Source organism: Equus przewalskii, chromosome 3 (genome assembly GCF_037783145.1).
Source record: "Equus przewalskii isolate Varuska chromosome 3, EquPr2, whole genome shotgun sequence".
In the NCBI taxonomy this organism is placed as follows: domain Eukaryota; kingdom Metazoa; phylum Chordata; class Mammalia; order Perissodactyla; family Equidae; genus Equus; species Equus przewalskii.
Genome location: NC_091833.1, coordinates 9312117 through 9330398, shown reverse-complemented (window position 1 = coordinate 9330398; position 18282 = coordinate 9312117). Strand labels below are relative to the sequence as shown.

The 18282-nt window shown below is 43.0% G+C and overlaps 2 protein-coding genes across 20 annotated transcripts in view; one reads left to right on the top strand and one right to left on the bottom strand.

The window, feature by feature from the left end:
• The window catches only part of RSPRY1 (ring finger and SPRY domain containing 1), a 42809-nt gene extending 36409 nt beyond the window's left edge, over positions 1-6400 (bottom strand). Inside the window, exon 1 of one of the 2 annotated variants that reach the window (XM_008528009.2) lies at positions 6171-6400. The gene's annotated coding sequence lies outside the window, so the exon portion shown is untranslated. Of the gene's footprint in view, positions 1-5564 lie in introns of both variants that reach the window. The other variant, XM_008528011.2, reaches the window with a different exon arrangement.
• The window catches only part of PSME3IP1 (proteasome activator subunit 3 interacting protein 1), a 31221-nt gene continuing 19222 nt past the window's right edge, over positions 6284-18282 (top strand). Inside the window, exons 1-6 of one of the 18 annotated variants that reach the window (XM_070611922.1) lie at positions 6567-6769; positions 7881-7940; positions 15347-15648; positions 16085-16226; positions 16782-16880; positions 17278-17400. In XM_070611922.1, coding sequence (XP_070468023.1) covers positions 16100-16226; positions 16782-16880; positions 17278-17400 — 349 coding nt within the window. In that variant the 5' untranslated portion in view covers positions 6567-6769; positions 7881-7940; positions 15347-15648; positions 16085-16099. The other 17 variants (XM_070611929.1, XM_070611924.1, XM_070611931.1 and 14 more) reach the window with 17 other exon arrangements.

The following is an 18282-nucleotide window of genomic DNA, read 5'->3' as shown; positions in this document are numbered from 1 at the left end:
TCATACAGCACGAACAGTAACTACAACATACTGGAAATCTTAATGATTTTCTCTCATTAGAAAATGTTTTGGATTTTTTCCTAAGCCAGTAAATGTATAACAGGTAATAGTTTCTAGTGTCACGTTTCCTGCTCCCCTCACTAACATTTTATTAAGAAAAATTTCAAACATACAGCAAAGTTGAATTTCACAGCAAACACCTAAATACCCACTACTTAGATTCCACCATTAACATTTACTATACTTGCTTTATCACATATCTATCCATTTCTATCCATAGTCAATCCATCTAATTTTTTTGGTGCAAAGTAAATCACAGGCATCAGCATACAGCGTGCATTATCACTAACTGGACTTGAACATATTTTTAGAGGTTAAATTTACATATAATGAAATGTACAAGTCAAGCACATATGTGCTGAGTTTGGCCAAATGCATACACCTGTGTAACTAAAACTCTATCAAGGCAGAGAACCTTACCCAGAAATATATTTGCTTTTAAAATATTCTGTAGGACACCTCAAAGACTACAATTTTCTTACTGAAGACTGTGATTAAATGAGGAAAACTTGGAGGGCAACAAGACTGAATATTCGGTAGTACAATAAGCAGACAAGAAAAGTGTATCATATACCAAGAGTACACTTGCCAGTTACAAGAGAAACCACCTAAAGACGTTTCAAGAGTGTTTTTGTGTCTGGACTCTAAAGCATCTGGTATTCTGCCGGGGCAGGGAGGGCAGGAAGGGAAGGGGAAGACTACAACATATTGAGTTGGGACTTCACTTTTACCCCACAGGGAAAGGCAGCTCTGAGAAGATATTTTTACATGTCACCCAGGTGTCCAAAGCAATCTATCTGCAACGGCACTGGCTACTCGAGGTTTAAGCCACACAGGGTACTACTACCCACCGAGTGCAACCTTTAAGTCATCTGGGGGAAGCACTGGAGGATTCTGATACTTCTCTTATGCACTCAGGTTGGTTTAAGAAAGTACATCTTTGAGGGGGAAGTATATAATTTTTTCTAGTTGTACTGTTAGGGAAAGAGTATCTGGAACAAGTTTCCCCTAAAACATTGAGAACTTTTTAGCCCAGTAGCAGTGGTGTCTGGGATCACGTGAGATTTATGGCAGAACAAATTACAGAATACAGTCCTGACCCAAATCAGTACAAAGGAGAAAAGACAAATCCTTTCAGCATTCAAAAATGTATTAAAAAAATAAAATTTAGAGCTGGGATGGAGTAAGGAATTTCCAGAAGCAAATAATAATAATCCCCACCTGAAAAATTTGCCTTGGATCCAAAAAAGAAATACTAAGAACTGAGTTAAGTGCTAATGATGGCCGCAGTACAGAGGAGAAAAACAAATTTAATACTCCATACTATTTGGGATTTCCCCCCCAGGAGACCAAATAACAGGAAATCTACAGATGTGTTATTCAAACACATATCTGATGGAAAAGGATTTTTCTATTATAAAAAACTCTTTACTATTAAGAAAAGCAAACAAAATGTATAAACAGCATGAATAGCAACATTTTCCTCAATGAGATCTACTTAAAATGGTGTCTGCAAACACTCAATTGGATACCTAGTAGAACCTAACAGGTATTCAATAAATATTTTATGTAAATTTATTCTAAAATCTGTAAAAACATAAAATATTGATCACTTTGAAAGACTGAGACAATATCATTCAATAAATACGAATCCAATGCTTATATGCCAGGCACTGAGCAAAGATCAAAAAGGTCCCTCATGCTCTTGGCAGAGATGAAGGACAGCAACAGACAACACACTGGGTGCCCTCCCCATAAAACAGCCACGCCATACAAGTCTATAGGTAAGCGTCAGGTCCACTGGGAGGACCTCACTCCACCATTTCCCAGCAGGAAGGGAACTTAGGAACTTTACAGTATCTTCGAACAAGCAAATTTTTAGACGACTCTATATATCACCATTAGCAAAAAGGGAATGGAGGATTTATATTCGCACTGCAACACATTCATGTTGTAAATTATATGCCAAATATTGTTGGTGCAAATATCCCTGACCACACAGTGAGAGGTTAACCAAAAGTCTATAAATTAAATTGATAAAGATGAAGCTGATAGCAGTTCTAATGAAAAAAACAAACAAGAGGAAGCACAGTGGAAAACCAAGATCAACTTGAGACACTACTGACGATGCCTCCCGAACAAGCATCCTTCCTGAACATGGCAGGAATCCCCATTCTGCACGCGACATATAAGAAGCTTTGCACTGGTGCCACGTTTCCCAGGACAGACCTCCCGGGCGAAAAAAGCATCAGAGACAACAGTAAACTTTAACGTTGTGCTAGTTTTGGTTTATGAATACCAAGTTTTAGTAATCCTTAATAATTCACTAGGTAGGTTATTAACAAGTACCCCTTAGGCATATGTAAGTATGAACAACATGAAGCAGAAAGAACTGAAAAAAGGAGCTGCACTTCCCACAAGGAGGGGTGGGGTAGGGGCCACACTTTGAGAACCTCTGCCTTACGGGAGCACAGAAGAGGAAACTGACCTCCTCAGCAGGAAGAAGAGGTAAGAAAACACTAACGCTGAAACATTAAGCTATGAGGTAATAATAAACTTGCTGAGTAAGGTACTGCAAAGCTTCTATTTGCTATGTATAGGACCCATGAAATTATGCCTGGAAACTATAATTTCAAGCAATAAGACAGCTACGTGCAGGGTTCATTCCTGAACAAACTTAAGGAGCGCATCAATTCTTTCCTATCTCAAATGCGTTCTTAGATTTCAAAAGTTCAGTAAGGGAGAAAGGGGAGTATTCTCTAAGAGCCTACCACTATTTATAAGATAACTTTACCTCATTTAGCCTTATATAAATCACAGTTATCTACAGTTAAATACACCTTCACATATTTAACCAGCGAGCATTCCTTTTTGGAATGGACACTGAGAGCAAAATAATATACATACTTGTTTCCTAATCAATAAAGGTTGGCAAGAGGACTATTTCAAAAGCTGACTTACTGAAGAGAGAAACTAAACAGAAAAGATTCATTCTTTTGCCCTCCTAAAAGTCGTAAACGTCTCCGCCTAAGGGTAGTGGCCCAAGTTTTGGCATTCACTACTTCCTGACTATTCTGTTTTTCAATTTTCTAATTTGAAAACTAGGAAGAAACTATCTAAATTCAATGGTGAATACCTTGAAAATGCCAAATATTTGAAGAGAAGCTAAATTGACAGTTTACTACCCCCAAATAACTTTTGAAATGGATTACTGGTTCCACCGTGGTTCTTATCTGTGGTGCCTAATGACTTTCCACTTATTTTCACAATCCTGCGACCATCACATCCTACTTCACGAGGATCTCACCACCAAACAGATAATTTCCAATTTAAAATAATGTAACAGTGATTACCATCCTCAAGAATTCCTAATAATTTCTCAAATTATATGGATCTTAGGGTATCAAAGAGAGTTGTATTTTAAAGGATACAAAGTTAACTTCTCACTTCACTATAACAAATTACTTCATTATTAGGGAAAGTATAGGCAATTCTTGATAGACTGAATTAAACTCATGGGTTGAAATACTGTTGTAAATGAACTTTAGGAACAGAGGATTTTTTTGTTACTCTTTTGCCAAAACATACTTTAGAGGAGTTGTTTTTCCCTATTCACTATAGAATAACACACTATTACACAAAACGCTAAGTTTTTATTTCTTCTTGATTCTTGGCCAATTTACTAAGTGAAAAGTTACTTTGCTGACAAAGCAGAAAAAGTTCACACAGATTAAGCTGGAACACTTGCTATAATCAATAACTTGAAAGTAATGATGGAGGACAGAAATAATTAAGGGTTTGTGCAGACACAGAAAGACATTAAGCAGAAGGTCAGGACAACATGTATCCTGGGAAATCAGAGAGCTCACAAGATCATCACAGTGATTTTTTATTAAAAGACCCATGGAATATAAGATTAGAAAAATGCAAGTCAGCTTTTTGTTAAAAAACAAAAAAAAAACCTTCAAAAATCACCAATTACCCAGTATTTGGAAAATCAGTTCTAACAAATGCTACTAAGCAAACATTAGGAAAATGTCATACATGGACCCAAGTATCTTACTACCTCATAGAGGGAGCTACAAAGCAAGATGTCACCCCAGGAAATGCAAACTCTATACACAGTGAAAAATAAAGGGAACCATTGTGGAAAAGAAATTTAAGAGCAATTGCTAATGTGCCTCATAATCTATAGTTTGGGGTTACTACAAGAACGCACAATATTCATGGAGCAAAAAAGGTGGTCTCATTTACAAAATCACTACTGAGAGCCAGCGCTGATGGCCTAGTGGTTAGAAGTTCTGTGTGCTCCACTTCGGAGGCCTGGGGTTCGGTTCCCAGGCACGGAACCACACCACTCATCTGTCAGTAGCCATGCTGTGGCAGTGGCTCACATAGAAGAACCAGAAGGACTTACAACTAGAATAGACAGCTATGTACTGGGGCTTTGGGGAGCAAAACAAAAACGAAACCAAAAAAACCCAAAATCACAATGAGGGAGGAAGCGTGATATTCACTACCTGTAGACACCCAAAGGCCATGAATATATGACATATACAGATATAGGCAGGTAGATATGGAAAAAGGGAAGGTGGTTTACAATATTGAGATCAAATTCCTTGAAGGAAATTCTCAGCTGTCAGCGGAAATCTTCCTGAAGGAAATATTGTAGTGCTACCTCCCGCCAGCACCATCAGAAGTTCAAAGTAAATTAAAACTCTGGGAGCAAAACCTGGAAATCCCTCCACCTGCATCTAAGCAGGGGTTGAAACCATGGATTTGGATTATAATATAACCTAAAAAGCTGTGGACCTTGAAGCTTTCAGTACAATATGGTCCCCAGCACTTCACAGGTGATCAAGGACAACTGTATAAATGCTAATCCCTTACATTTACATACTGCTCTACAGTCTAGAAAGTGCCTTCACTTTTACTCCTCAACAGCAATCTCTTTGGTAGAAGCACAGTACTTTTACTTTCAAGCAGCTTGTAGTTTGTAGTGCACTTTCGCACACTGCGTTATTTTTTACAGAAGAGACCCAAGGAGGTTAAGCCACTCGTCTAAGGACAAGTAGATGGTAGGCGAGGGGCCTAGACAACCGCGGGACTGTCAATTACAGAAACTTCCAACCCTTGAAAGTTCAAAGTCCAACACTCCAGGGGGAGCAGCCTCCTTCAGACATCTACACAGGATAGAAGTGCAGTCTCAGGGGACCATCTCTGGCTCGGTCTCCCTCCCCAAAGACAGGGAAACTGAGGCAGCAGGTAGGGATAAAAACCTGATGGAGAGTCAGCAAGCAGTGTTGGTGGGATGGACCCCCACCCCACCTGCACTAAGCCCAGAAGCAGCTGATTCTGTGTCTGAGACACAGGTCGTTCTCTAGAGAGGGGAAAACCCTTGCCATTCCCGCTTCCTCTCGCTCTTTCCCACCGGAGCTTCCCTACGGATGGGGGTCTTTTCTTCCCAGACCCGCCCAGCCATGCCCTCTCCCCAAGGCCCTTACCCATTTTTCCCATCTGGCCTCCGGAGTAGGAGAATCCGCTAGCTCTGGCTCCCAACTCTGAGCCACTCTCCCTGAGACGTTTGCCGACCCCAAGGTATTTCTGTGTCTCCCCGGGAACGGTCTGCCTCCCACCCGTGCCACCTAAACCTCAAACTCCACAAAAGGAAACCCTCCCAAAGCGTCCTCCCTTCTCCCCCTTCCGCCCTGGGCACCCCAGAGGAGCATCCCTAAACATCAGGAGCCTTCTCGGAGCTACCTGCCTCTCACCTGGGGCCCTGTAGCCGCGGCCTTCTCGGAAGGGCCACCCCCAGGACCCTTCCCTAGTCAAGAACCCTCTAAAAGGGGAACACCCTCTTCCAGGCACCTCTTCAGGCGCCTGCACCGCGGGCCTCGGTGGAGAGCCTCTGGGCTGTGTCCCCGGCTCTGCCCACCGCCACCTCCTCCCGGGTCCCTTCCCGGAGCCTCCCCCGGCCCCAGTCTGGTCTCCCCACCGCAGACTCCGGCGGCTGTTCCCCTCCCTCACGGCCGTCCCCAGCCCTCAGACTCCCCCCGGCTCCGCGTCCCCAGGCGCTTCCCGGAGCAGCGCAGCTGGGCTGCGGCACTGACTTTCTCCAGCTCCTGGGACCACTCGAGGAAGGGGGCGGCGACGGCGGCGGCGACGCGACTCCTTTGTGACAGGTCCGAGAGAGCGGTAAAGATGGACGCGAGGCCACGGCGCTGCCATTACGCGCTGGGCCCACCCCCGCTTCGTACCGCCCCGGCCCTCCCTCAGTCCCCTAGGAAACGCCCCTTCCTCGGTGGCAATCCCTCTCCATGACAGCCAATCACCTTTCAGGAACGCCATCACGTGATCACACGACGTAGCCCGCCCTCCTGGAGCGAGCTGGCCAATCCCCTTGCTGTGGTGTGAATGGCCCAATCAAGTGCCTCCGGCTCGCTGCCTGGGCACCGGATTTCCATCTGTCTCCCGGGGAGGAAGAGAGGTGAGGATTGGGTTACGCCGCCGGAAGTGGGGCGGGACTTTGTTGTGGCGGTGAGGAACAGGAAGCCCTGAAGGGTCAAAAGGAATACAAAAGCAAAGGCTATTTTCTTTTTTTTTTTCCCTTTCTTTTTTTTTTTTCCCTAAAGAGCGAGCGGCCTTTGCGGTGGTGGTTTGGGGTGAGCGCCGCCGAGGTGAGGGGCTCTCGCCTCCCGCGAGCTGGTAGGTGAGTGCGGCCTGAGCGCTGGCCGGGCGGCGAAACCTGGCGCCAGCTTCTGTGCTGAGGAGATGGGGGCTGCGTGCGATGTGAGGGCTGAGGCCAGGCCTCTTCTCAGTCTGCGCGCTCACCCAGGGCTCTGAGCCTCCCAGGCCAAGGTCTTGCGCGCCCAGTCGGAGGGGAAGGCCTCGGGGTCTTGTGGGGAGGATCCCGACCCTCTCAAGCGGTCCTGGCGCTGCAGGGCTTCTTACCGCTCCCCTCCTCTTTTTTTGCTGAGCGGGGCCACGCAGGCTCCCAGTGAGGAGCGGGCTCTATTCCAGAGGTCTTGGACTCCAGGCTACTCAAGAGATGTGGGGGTGCTTGCTTGGAAATGATTGAATGAATCATAGAATGTAAGTGTAGGATGGGAAACTCATTTATTATGTACCAGTTGCTACGCTCCGTGCATTTTCTTGTAATAGGAAACAAACTAGCGTGCTTGTTTTGCAGAAAACTTAGGAAACTAAGACCAAGAGTTGAAGCATCTTGTTTGAGAGTTCGTGGCCCATGTGTATGTCAGTCCGCACGGGGGAAAAGGAGGAGACCTGTTCCTGCTTAGTAGTGGTTCTTGACCTAGTAGAAAACAAATCTTTTGCGGCCCTTTTCAAACGCAGATTCTTGGACCGCCCACCCCCAAATAGTCTGAGTAGGGGCCGAGTGGGGACCCAGGAATCCAATTGCGGGCCTGGTGGTCAGAAGTCCCAGTGACCTCTTCTGTCCCAGCTGTGAGGTGAGATTTGTTGATTCTCCAGCTGTTTGGTTTATTGATGTGTCAATAGGGACCCCATACAAAGGTTTTGAGAGCACTGCTTCTGAAATCCTTGAAAGGAATCAGTCTGTACACTCCTCTTTGATACAAGGAATTGAGCTGAGATAAAGGCAGCTCTTAGAGTCTTTCCAAAAGAGTTTGAGATGAGCTGTGAACACTTTGTAAGGGTCTGAAGGAAGAGGCTGCTAAATTTATCTTTCTCTGCTGAAGTCTGGGTGCCTTTACCTTGTGGGGAATTCTTCGTGGTTGTAAGAAAGGAAGAATTATGTCAAGACCATTACCTGGTTAGCAGTCTTCCCTTTCACCTTCCAGGAATCTTGATGTTTGCTTGGAGTCAAGCTGCTGCTTCAGAAGTTGAAAACCGCATATCTGGTAAATGAAGTAATTTAAGTGCATGGTTCAGCCACAGACTCAATCATAGTGTGATTAGGCCTTTGTGACAGCTAATTTAAGCCATTTCAGTGTGCTCACTGCTGATCATCTTTTGAACATGCTTTGTCTTCATTCTTAAATATGATCTGTTTCGCTCTTTACTATAGGATGTCTTTGAAAGATTGTTCTGTCTTTCTCTTTGGTTTCCTGCATTTTTACAGAATCTATCCAACTACAGATGTTTTTGTTCAGTTTGGTATTTATTAGACTTCTTGAACTTTTGGATTAATGTCTTTCATTAGTTCTGTAAAATTCTGAGCCATTTTATCTTCATATTTTGCTTCTGCCTCATTGTGTATCTTCTTTCCTGATTTAACATAGAACTTTTCACTCTATTCTCTGTCCCTCTGACTCTATTTTTTCATCCTACCTTCTGGATAATTTCTTTTTCATTAATTCTCTAAGTTATTTTTAATCTGTGATTAAACTCATCCATTGACATCTCAGATTCAGTTATTGCACTTTTTAGTTCCTCAAGTTCTATTTAGTTCTTTTTCAAATGTGCTGTGCCACTGTTGTACCGTTTCTTAGTCTCTGCTATTAATTTCGAGGTTTGGTTTTTGTTTCTTTAAACATGGTAAGCATAGTTGTTTTATAATCTGTATGTGTTCTTTCTGCTGTCTGAATTCCCTTTGGGTCTGTTTCTGTTGCCCGTTATTCCTGCTGCTTTTTTCCCCAGTTCTCTTGACCTCGAGGGTGTAGTTCTTTGGGGTACCAGGTTAAGGAGGAGGACCACCTGGTTATCAGACTCCACACCCTGGGGGGGCTCCTGGCTTTGACTTTTGTTTCTGTTGTTTCACAAGGGCACCCACACAGCATCTTTCAGGTTGGCTGTGAGGCTTCATTTCTGGTTTTCACCTTTTCTTGGATCTTGGCCAAATTTTTTTACTATCGTGTTAGCTTTTCTATTTGTTGAAGAATTATTTTTGAGATTTCTTCCAGTTTCTTATCATAGAGGTAGAGGATTGGTCTCAATTACCCAGCCTACTATTTCCGTAACTGAAAGCACCCTTTTGTTTTGATTTTGGAATGTAAAATTTGTGACTTCAGGCACTCTTGAATTAAAGATTATTTTCTTCGTATACCTAAAACTCCCCCCACTTTTCACTGTGATAGCCACTGTCAAAATTAAGCTTCCTTGATGGTTTTTTCTAGTCTTCTTTTTCTTAACTCCTTGGTGCTCAGCTTCTATTCTCTTGTAGCATTTAACCTCATTCTGCTTTTCCTTAAATTGCTCGTGTGCCAACCTTCTCTCTTTTACTTAATGCAGATTCCTCGGTTGCTAAAAACTAGAGTGCCTGTCTTGTGCCTAGCACTGTGCCTTGCACATTGTAGGTCCTCTGTAAGAGTTAATGCAGAAATACAACTGAATGAATTAGTTGGTCTGAATGGTTGGTGTCATGCAAAGCCTTAAAGCCTTTTGTTTTTTAATTTGGTCTTAGAGAGGAGTTACTTAAAGCCTAGAGGGTTGGGGGTAGGGGAGTATAAGTTAGTGTGGGTTAGGTTCCAAAGCCAGTTTAGATGGCAAAGTGGTGTGTAATCAAAGCCACCCTTGAAAATCTTTTAGGGAGCCACCATTCGGATGTGGGTTTACCAATGCAGCAAAATTCCAGCATGGCGAGGTGTTCCTCCAGCTTTGGAACAGATGCTCTTTTTCTTCCTTTGAGCCCCAGATGAAGTAGTTGGTTTGCATTTAGGAGTCACCATGTGTAAAAAATACAACTAGTATTAGAATCACACATGGTGAGGGAAGTGTTTACACTCTGGGAGGCACACATGAAGTAGGGGACTGAGGATTAGCTAAGGGAATCAAAATTTAAGTTCGTTTTCTTCCAGTGCATATAGATGAATTCAAGGTTAATGCACATATGATGAGACTCTTCTTGTGTTATGGAAAGATGTGTATATAGAGATTTTTTGTGTTTTTTTTAACTTTCTGTTGTATGGTTTGGGATGTCTAGACAATCAGAAGGTTACTACCAATTGCTTTTTATAATAAACATTTAAAATGTGGATAAAATTGCTTATACAGTACCCACATTTTTAGATTCTTTTAGTCTCCTTTGCTACTGGAGTCTGTTAATAAGCTCAGTGTTAGAAGTCTGAGGATTCCTTTGTCTGGTAGTAAATGCTCAAAGAGTGTTCTCTGTTGGTGGTTGTCATTCTCTGAAGTTTTATAATATAAGGGAAGTTGGCTTGATCTAAATTGCTGTAGCTTGGGAGAAGTGCCTTCTGGCCAGAAAGCAGTCTTCGGAATATAGTTGAGTTTGCCAGATGGCAGATTCCTCTTAGTTGCTGTCCTGCATTTAGAAATTCCATGTGACTTGAACATCAGGGTAAAAATGTTAGATTTACTGACGAAAGGAAAGTGAATTGGCCTATTTTGGCTACCCACAGAGAAGTCTTCGAACACCATAACACAGAGATTTGATACGGCGCACCCCTCCCACCCCGCGTTTTTACACGTCTAGTCTTTCTAACGTTAGCGTTAGGAGGGTGCGGAAGCCAGTGATGTAAAGACTCAAGTAGTCTGCCATCACAAAATTCAGTTCTACAGGAAACCAGATCTCACGAGCTTGGATCATGGCACTAGCGAAATGGAATAATTTTCAAGTCAGTGATAGCAATGATCGTGGGGGCAGCAATGTAGGTCTTGTATGTTAAAACTTGTGCAGCGTGCTACGTAAGACACTGAGTCCTTTTTGTCCCATCAGCCGGGACATCAGATAGCACAGTCTCCCGTACAAACACAGTAGTGCAGTGTTTAACGGTTACTCTGGCTTGAAATAGAAGAACTTTGTTTTTTTGTCTGTCAAGCAAATTTGAGAACTGTGTTCTTTGTGTCAGTTTGAAACTTTTAAGTTTGGACCAAGTGATTTTGGTAAGGTTTTAGTTTTTTTCATGAAGTCCCTGTTTGGAGAACTTAAATAATTCTTTTTAAAGTAATTGTAATGTTTAGTTTGATAATTAAGTTTGTCACCTTGAAAAAAAAGCTATGTGAGTGAAGGAAAATTGACAGCAGTTTTTCTAAGATTGAACACAGTAAGGACAAAGTAAGCATTGCCAATGTAACTCTGTTTCATTCCTACTTGAGTCTTTATGCTTAGGTCATCAGACCCCTGGGCTTTTGTTTGTTTTTTGTTTTGTTTTTAATTATTCTAGCAAATGAAGGGAGAAAATAAGAGACTTAAAATTTAGCTAGGCAATAGGAATTAGAAATAAACACAGTTTAATTTCCGGTTTCTGTGTGTACTTCCAGAAGGTAAATAAGTTGCAGGTACTCATCCCCTCCCTGTTGCAAAATAGTCAGTGAATATTGGCCTCTTAAAAGAAAAATGCCGTGTGCAGGAAATATTTATTACTCAGTATAAGAGAGCTTTTTTAGTCAGTTGAAATTAAAGGAAAGTAGCAAGAGTTATTTTTGAAGAAGACATCAATTATATAATAAAGTGATTTAATTTTTGGTCCTGTGTTTCCTACTGCACAAATTTTATGGTGTTTGAGTCGAGTTCCCTGTGGGACATAGAAGCTTCAGCAGATGCTTGTATAATGCCTGCCATTCTCTCTAACTTAGACTGGACAATACCTAGGAATGTTCCTGTGAGAGCGTGCCTCCCTGTTTAAATTTTTCAAATCCTCTTCATGGTTGGTTTATTCAGTAAGTATTTATTCATACCTGATATATGCCAGACACCGTGCTAATAAGCACTGAGGCTCAGAGAGCTGTTGAAACAGTCATAAATGATAAAACACGATGGCTAAGTGCTACAGTAGGGTTATAAATGGGTGTAGTGGAGGCTAGAGTAGAAACAGGAGACCAATGGAATGCTGTTGCAGTAGTCCTTGTAAGATGGGGCCCTGAAAAGAAGAGGTTAGAAAGCAAAGGACTCTTCTCTTTGGAAAAAAAAATAAAAGAGAGAGAGTGGATTAAAAAGAGGACATTATGAGGTAGAGACAGAACTTGGTGACCGGTGGGATGTAAGGGAGGGAGGAAAAAGGAGTCTGGGTGTGTCCAGGTTTTCAGCCCGGGAAACTGGATTGATCGTGTTTATGCCCTTCGTTCCTGTCTTCTACCTGTACTATTCACTTTGGTAGTTCATTATATACACTATTACCTGGTATTAACTAGTGCAAGAGTGCTAACTCTTAAAGTTTATTTCCTTTATGCACCTCGTCGAATTTGGCACAGTGCTGGACAAGAGTTCGGCGTTGAGCACAATGTTGAGTTTATTTAAATCGAATTACTAATAAAGTAAAACAGAAAAATAGAGAACCACAGTAAAGGGAAAAGAGAGACTCACCAGATTATGTATACGTGTAAGTTGTTCCTGATTTCTCTCAGCTTGATGTGATCCCTTTCCCACCTGGAGTTTCCTGGTGGTTTACGTCACTGATCTCTCTCCCCGCTCCTTAAGTGCCCACGGTGCTTCTCCCCCTCCTAACCAGTCCAGAGCTGAGCACAGTGCTTTGTAGTAATGGCAGACCTTTTGACGCCTGTTTAAGCCTGTGCCCAGCTCTGTGCTGAGTGCTTTATGTGGACTATCTTCTCTTCACAGAAGCTTTGTGTTGGGCAGTACTGTTTGAATCCCCGTTGGTGAGTGCAGTCTGTGCAGGAGGAAACCAAGGCTCAGAGGAGTTAAGTAACTTGTCCAGGGTCGTACAACTTGTAAGTGACAGAATTGAGGGCTCTGGATTTCAGACAGTCTGTACTCTTTGCCATTGCCTGTACTCCCTCTTAGTAAGGAGACTGCAACAGAAGATGCTTACCATGTACTGATTGAATTAGCCTAGGTCGTACGGTAGTCCCCCTTTACCTGTGGTTTTACTGTCCTCAGTTTCAGTTTCTCATAGTCAACCAAGGTCCAAAAATATTAAATGGAAAATTCCAGAAATAAACAGTCCGTAAGTTTTAAATTGTGCACCAATCTGAGTGGCGTGATGAACTCTCCAGTCAGTCCCTCTCCGTCCTGCCCAGGACATGACTCATCCCTTTGTCCAGTTTATCCCTGCTGTATACGTTACCTGTTGTTAGTCGCTTAGTAGCCATCTTGGTTATCAGATTTACTGTCACAGTGTCGCAGCGCTTGAGTTCAAGTAACCCTTATTTTACTTAGTAGTGGCCCCCGGAGTGCAAAAGTAGTGATACTGGCGGTTCCGATACACCAAAGAGAAGCTGTAAAGTGTTTCCTTTAAGTGAAAAGGTGAAAGTTCTCAAGGAAAGAAAAAAAAATCATATGCTGAGGTTGCTAAGATCTATGGTAACTTTTATTACAGTATATTGTTATTATTCTATTATTAGTTATTGTTGTTAATCTCTTACTGTACCTAATTTATAAATTAAACTTTATCATGTGTATGTACATATAGGAAAAAACAGTATATATAGGGTTGGGACTACCTGCGATTTCAGGCATCCACTGGGGGTCTTGAAACATATCCCCTGCAGGTCAGAGGGGACCCCTGGAGTGAAAGGTGTCAGAAATTAAGCTTACAGCTTGGCAATATTTATTGACGGTGAAGCTCTGAATCCTGAAAAGACCTGAATATTTCTGGAGAAGGAATATTCTGATATTATCCAGATTACTCAGGAGTATGGCCACTTGTTCATAAGCATTTTCTGTCCCTATCTTGGACCTCTCCTAACATAGAAAAACGACCAAATTTTAATTAGCTGGAGATCCACTGGTGGCATTGAGGCAAGTAGGGTACAGCAACAGTAGAAGTGCCAGGGAATGAGGACCTAGAGAAAATGTGCAAATTGAAGAAAGAGATGGATAAGGGCCAGCTGGTGGCACAGTGGTTAAGTTTGCACATTCTGCTTCGGTGGCCCAGTATTGGCCGGTTCGGATCCTGGGTGCGGATGTAGGCACTGCTTGTCGAGCCATGCTGTGGCAGGTGTCCCACATATAAAGCAGAGGAAGATGGACACAGATGTTAGCTCAGGGCCAGTCTTCCTCAGCAAAAAGAGGAGGATTGGCGGCAGATGTTGGCTCAGGACTAATCTTCCTCAAAAAAAAAAAAAGATAAAGCAGTCTGTGTTCCTTTTAAACTCACAAAAATTTATTGTAATTAGTTGTGGCCACCTAGCTTGTTTTATTTTACTTATCTTGGGATCAAAGGAATGTCAGGATTATAATATTAGCTTTAAAGAGCAGACTTTTATAAATGCTCATTAGTTTTGACTGTGTGATTGTGTTTGCAGGAAACTAACCCACTAGAGAAGTAGTGTTTCTCTGTCAAATTCTAAAACCATTGTCTTTAAATTTCCTTTTTTAAATGTGCTTCTGCTATATTTTCATTTTCATTAACCAACGGTGACTCCTGGTTATGTCCCTATTTGTGAAAGATGGTTAATAGCCAGACTAAACTCTTTGAGTAGAAGTTGAATCCTGACGCTTAAGAGAAAAAGATTAATGGAAAAGAGAGTAAGGATGTCTTGGAATCCCATAAATTTGTCTTTTCCCAAAAGTGATTGATAAGTATTGGCAAGATTCTTATTTTTCTGATGTTTCCAGTCCACAGTCAAACCCTTGTTTACATGCATCCCGAAGGCTTTGTCCCTTGAGTTTCAGGGATCTTTGGTAAAGGTAAATGAAGGTGGCTTCTTCTTTTTCCAAAAGCTCAACAGGCCATCAAAATTAAATAAGTGATTTTACTTTCTTAATTTTGAGTTGTAAGAATAAACCTTAGAGTCTCTGAATTCTTATTTAGATGGAAGCATGTAAGGTCCTAGGTTTTTATTTTGGCTTATTGGAAGATTTTTTTTCAATATTAATATATATTCATTTCAAAAAATATATAATGAGGGGCCAGCCTGGTGACGTAGCAGTTAAGTTTGTGTGCTCTGCTTTGGCAGCCCGGGGTTTGCCAGTTCGGATCCCAGGTGTGGACCTATGCACCGCTTATCAGGCCACACTGTGGCAGGCGTCCCACATGTAGAGGAAGATGGGCACGGATGTTAGCTCAGGACCAATCTTCCTCAGCAAAAAAAAAAGAGGATTGGCGGTGGATGTTAGCTCAGGGCTAATCTTCCTTAAAAAAAAATTATATATATATAATGAGAGTGAAGAGATACATTTAATGGAATTCCAGTGGCATTGCCATATTCTAATATTTGTTTCCAAGTTTTAAATCATATGCAGTCTTATAAGTTCACTGCTTTGAGACACTTATTTTTCTCCATTTTATAAGATTAAAGGTACTACGGATGTTTGGCCCAGAAAAGCGACAGATTAGGGGGAACATGGGAGTTGTCTGCAAATGGCTGAAGCATTGTCCTGTTGAAAAAAGGATTTGGCTCCTTTTGTGTAGTCCCAGTGGATTGAACCTGCGTGTTTAATTTGTAGGGAGCCAGGTTTCAGTTCAGGGTAAGGAAGAACTGTCCTACCCGTCAGGTCTGCGCAGAGAGGGAGTCTGCTGCCTGGGAGGGAGTGCAGTGGTCCGTCTTGAAGTTCTGACATGTGGGTTGGATGAAGATCTCCCAGTCTGTGTGGTGGATTCAGATGCGGGATGGAGAACCACGTTAGCTGGGCCCTGAGGAGTGTGCCCGAGGCGTGTCGCTGCCCTGCTGTGCAGACTAGACTCCGTCTCTAAGGTTCCTTGGATACGTGAGTCTCTTCCTTCTGAATCTGCTTGGAAACAAGAACAGGTGAGTGGAGGTAGGATCTTGTCCCTGAAACGGGAATTTCAAGAAGGAACAATGTCAGATGTTACAGAAATAAAGGAGGATGAGAACTGGGAAAAAGTTAGGGTGCCCAGGAGGCCAGTTTGTCTAGACCAGAGGGACAGAGAAACGTCGACAATGTGAGGTTTACCATGGAGCAGCATGTGCTGAGAATCATTCCAGGTGCTCTCGCTGACCGGGTAGATATCATAGCTGTTAATAGAACTGCCCGATACACCAGGAACAATGTAATTGTGCTTTCGTCAGTGACCTTTAAATTCAACTACCTGAGGATTTCTTCGTTTCAAAACCGAAGGGAATTTTGTGGTAGTCTGTTGCTGGGTGAGACAGAACTAACTCTTCTTGTTTCTCTTTTGAGTTTTAATTGCAGTTCTCACTTGAAATGGTTTGTGTTTTGTAGACTGATTATTCCATTATGGATGGAGGGGATGATGGTAACCTTGTTATCAAAAAGAGGTTTGTGTCCGAGGCAGAACTAGATGAGCGGCGCAAAAGGAGGCAAGAGGAATGGGAGAAAGTTCGGAAACCTGAAGATCCGGAAGGTATGTAGGCTTATGGTATGGTCTTCAACGTCGTGATCTTTAATCCTGGCCACAGCCCTGCAAAGTAGGGATTACTGTCTTCGTTTAGAGTAGACGAACTGAGGCTCAGGGGTGAAGGCCCCGAGGGAAGGCCTCCATGCTGGGAGCAGACACAGGCTACTCACGTCCTTGCCCTTCCCACTCTACCACACTGTTTTCCAGGAGATTCTGCTAGTCTGTTGCATCTATACAGGTGGATCCAGGATCTGAACAACTGAGTACGCTGCCCTGCTGCCGCTGTGTGTGGTTTGGGCTGACCCCTCATCCAGTAGCTGTCTCAGGCCGTTGGCCCTGCTGACACTGGCTTTGAGAACTGCTGGCTCCTCTCTAAGGTCCAAAGGGAAGCTGTGGACTTTGTACTATTTTTGTGTTATTCTTGCCCTCAGGTCATGCTGAGACTTGACTTTATCTTTAAAATGCTTTGTGATTCTAAAATAATATGAAAGAATTCTAAAGTATGTATTTTTTCCCCACCTCTCTTTTTCTCTCCCCCTTTCTCTCCCCTCTTCTTTTCAGAGTGTCCAGAGGAGGCTTATGACCCTCGGTCTCTGTATGAAAGGCTCCAGGAGCAGAAAGACAGGAAGCAGCAGGAGTACGAGGAGCAGTTCAAATTCAGTAAGCTTCCAGAAGCAGAGGCCGGGGCGCCCGGCAGGGCCTTTCGGATGCCCTGTGCCTCATGCCACACTTTTCTAGCTAGCCGTGGAATTGTCTGGATTATCTAGTCTCCAGATGCTCATTTGGTTTGAAAAAGAGACAAACTTTTGCCTTCTAAACCACACTGAACATTTTTGTTTAGAGCTCAAGATACCCATTTTAATTCTGTGCTAATATCTAGTAATGGGAGAAATGCCTTGATTTTATGCCATGTTCTCTCTCCAAAAGCCATGGTGTTTACTTTCTTCTAAGCCCCTAAAGGATCTGTTGTTTATTCAGAAAAGGAAAAGGAAAAATCTTATTTGACTATATTTTCCCTTTAGCCTGCTAAGTGTTGCTCGTTTAATTATTTCCTCAGAGAACATGGTAAGAGGCTTAGACGAAGATGAGACCAACTTCCTTGACGAGGTTTCTCGGCAGCAGGAACTAATAGAAAAGCAACGAAGAGAAGAAGAACTGAAGGAACTGAAGGAATACAGAATATCCTTTGTACTTGGAGAGCAGTCTGGAAGGTGTCAGTTCTCTCATCAACATCTACGGAGTTTAGTTTCTTCATAAATACAATGAGGGTCTTCTCCCTGGTGATCTCTGAGGTCCCTTTCGACGCTGATGTCCCTGTGACTGAGCAACTGGCAGTTGTTTGTGGTTGTTCTGCGTGCAGGAGTCTGTTGCAATCAAAGGTCCAGATCCTTTAGGATTAACTAAAGGCCTAAATGCTAATAGTCAGTACCAGGGTATCCTCGCCTTGTGGGATTAGACTCTGAGACAGATGGGTGATGCAGTGAACTTCATCCAGGGGAGAAACTGGCTTCTGAGTTTTAAAAGGAAATGTTTAGCAGCTCTCTTCTGTCCTTAGTAAGACCTTTCCCACAGGTACTGCTTGGTCTGGCCCCAGAGGGACAGAGAAGGCAACAAAGATGACTTTGCTTCGGCTCAGTATTGCCTTTTTGGCATCCGTTTGACCTTCTTAATAGGCATCCCAGCTGTAACTTGGCTGAAGCAGAATTCTCAATTCCATGCCTCGCTATCCCCACCCTCATCACACTCCCCCCCCCCCCCCATCTCTTCTTTTTCTGGCCTCCCAGTCTTCCTAACTGGTACTCCTATACCCCAGGTGCCTGGGCCAAAAACTACCTCCAAAATGTGCTCCAAGTCCGCCCGATTCTTGCCATCTCTGCTGCCACTGCAGTAGTCATAGACTTTTCTCCGGATTACTGGGATTATCTAATTAGCCTCTGCTTCTGCCCTCGTCCCCCACAGTCCATTCTCCAGACGACAGTCAAAGGGAGCTTTTGAAAACACACATGGGATCATGTCACGTTCCTGTTGGAAACACTAGTGGCTTTCTATTGCGTTTAGGCTG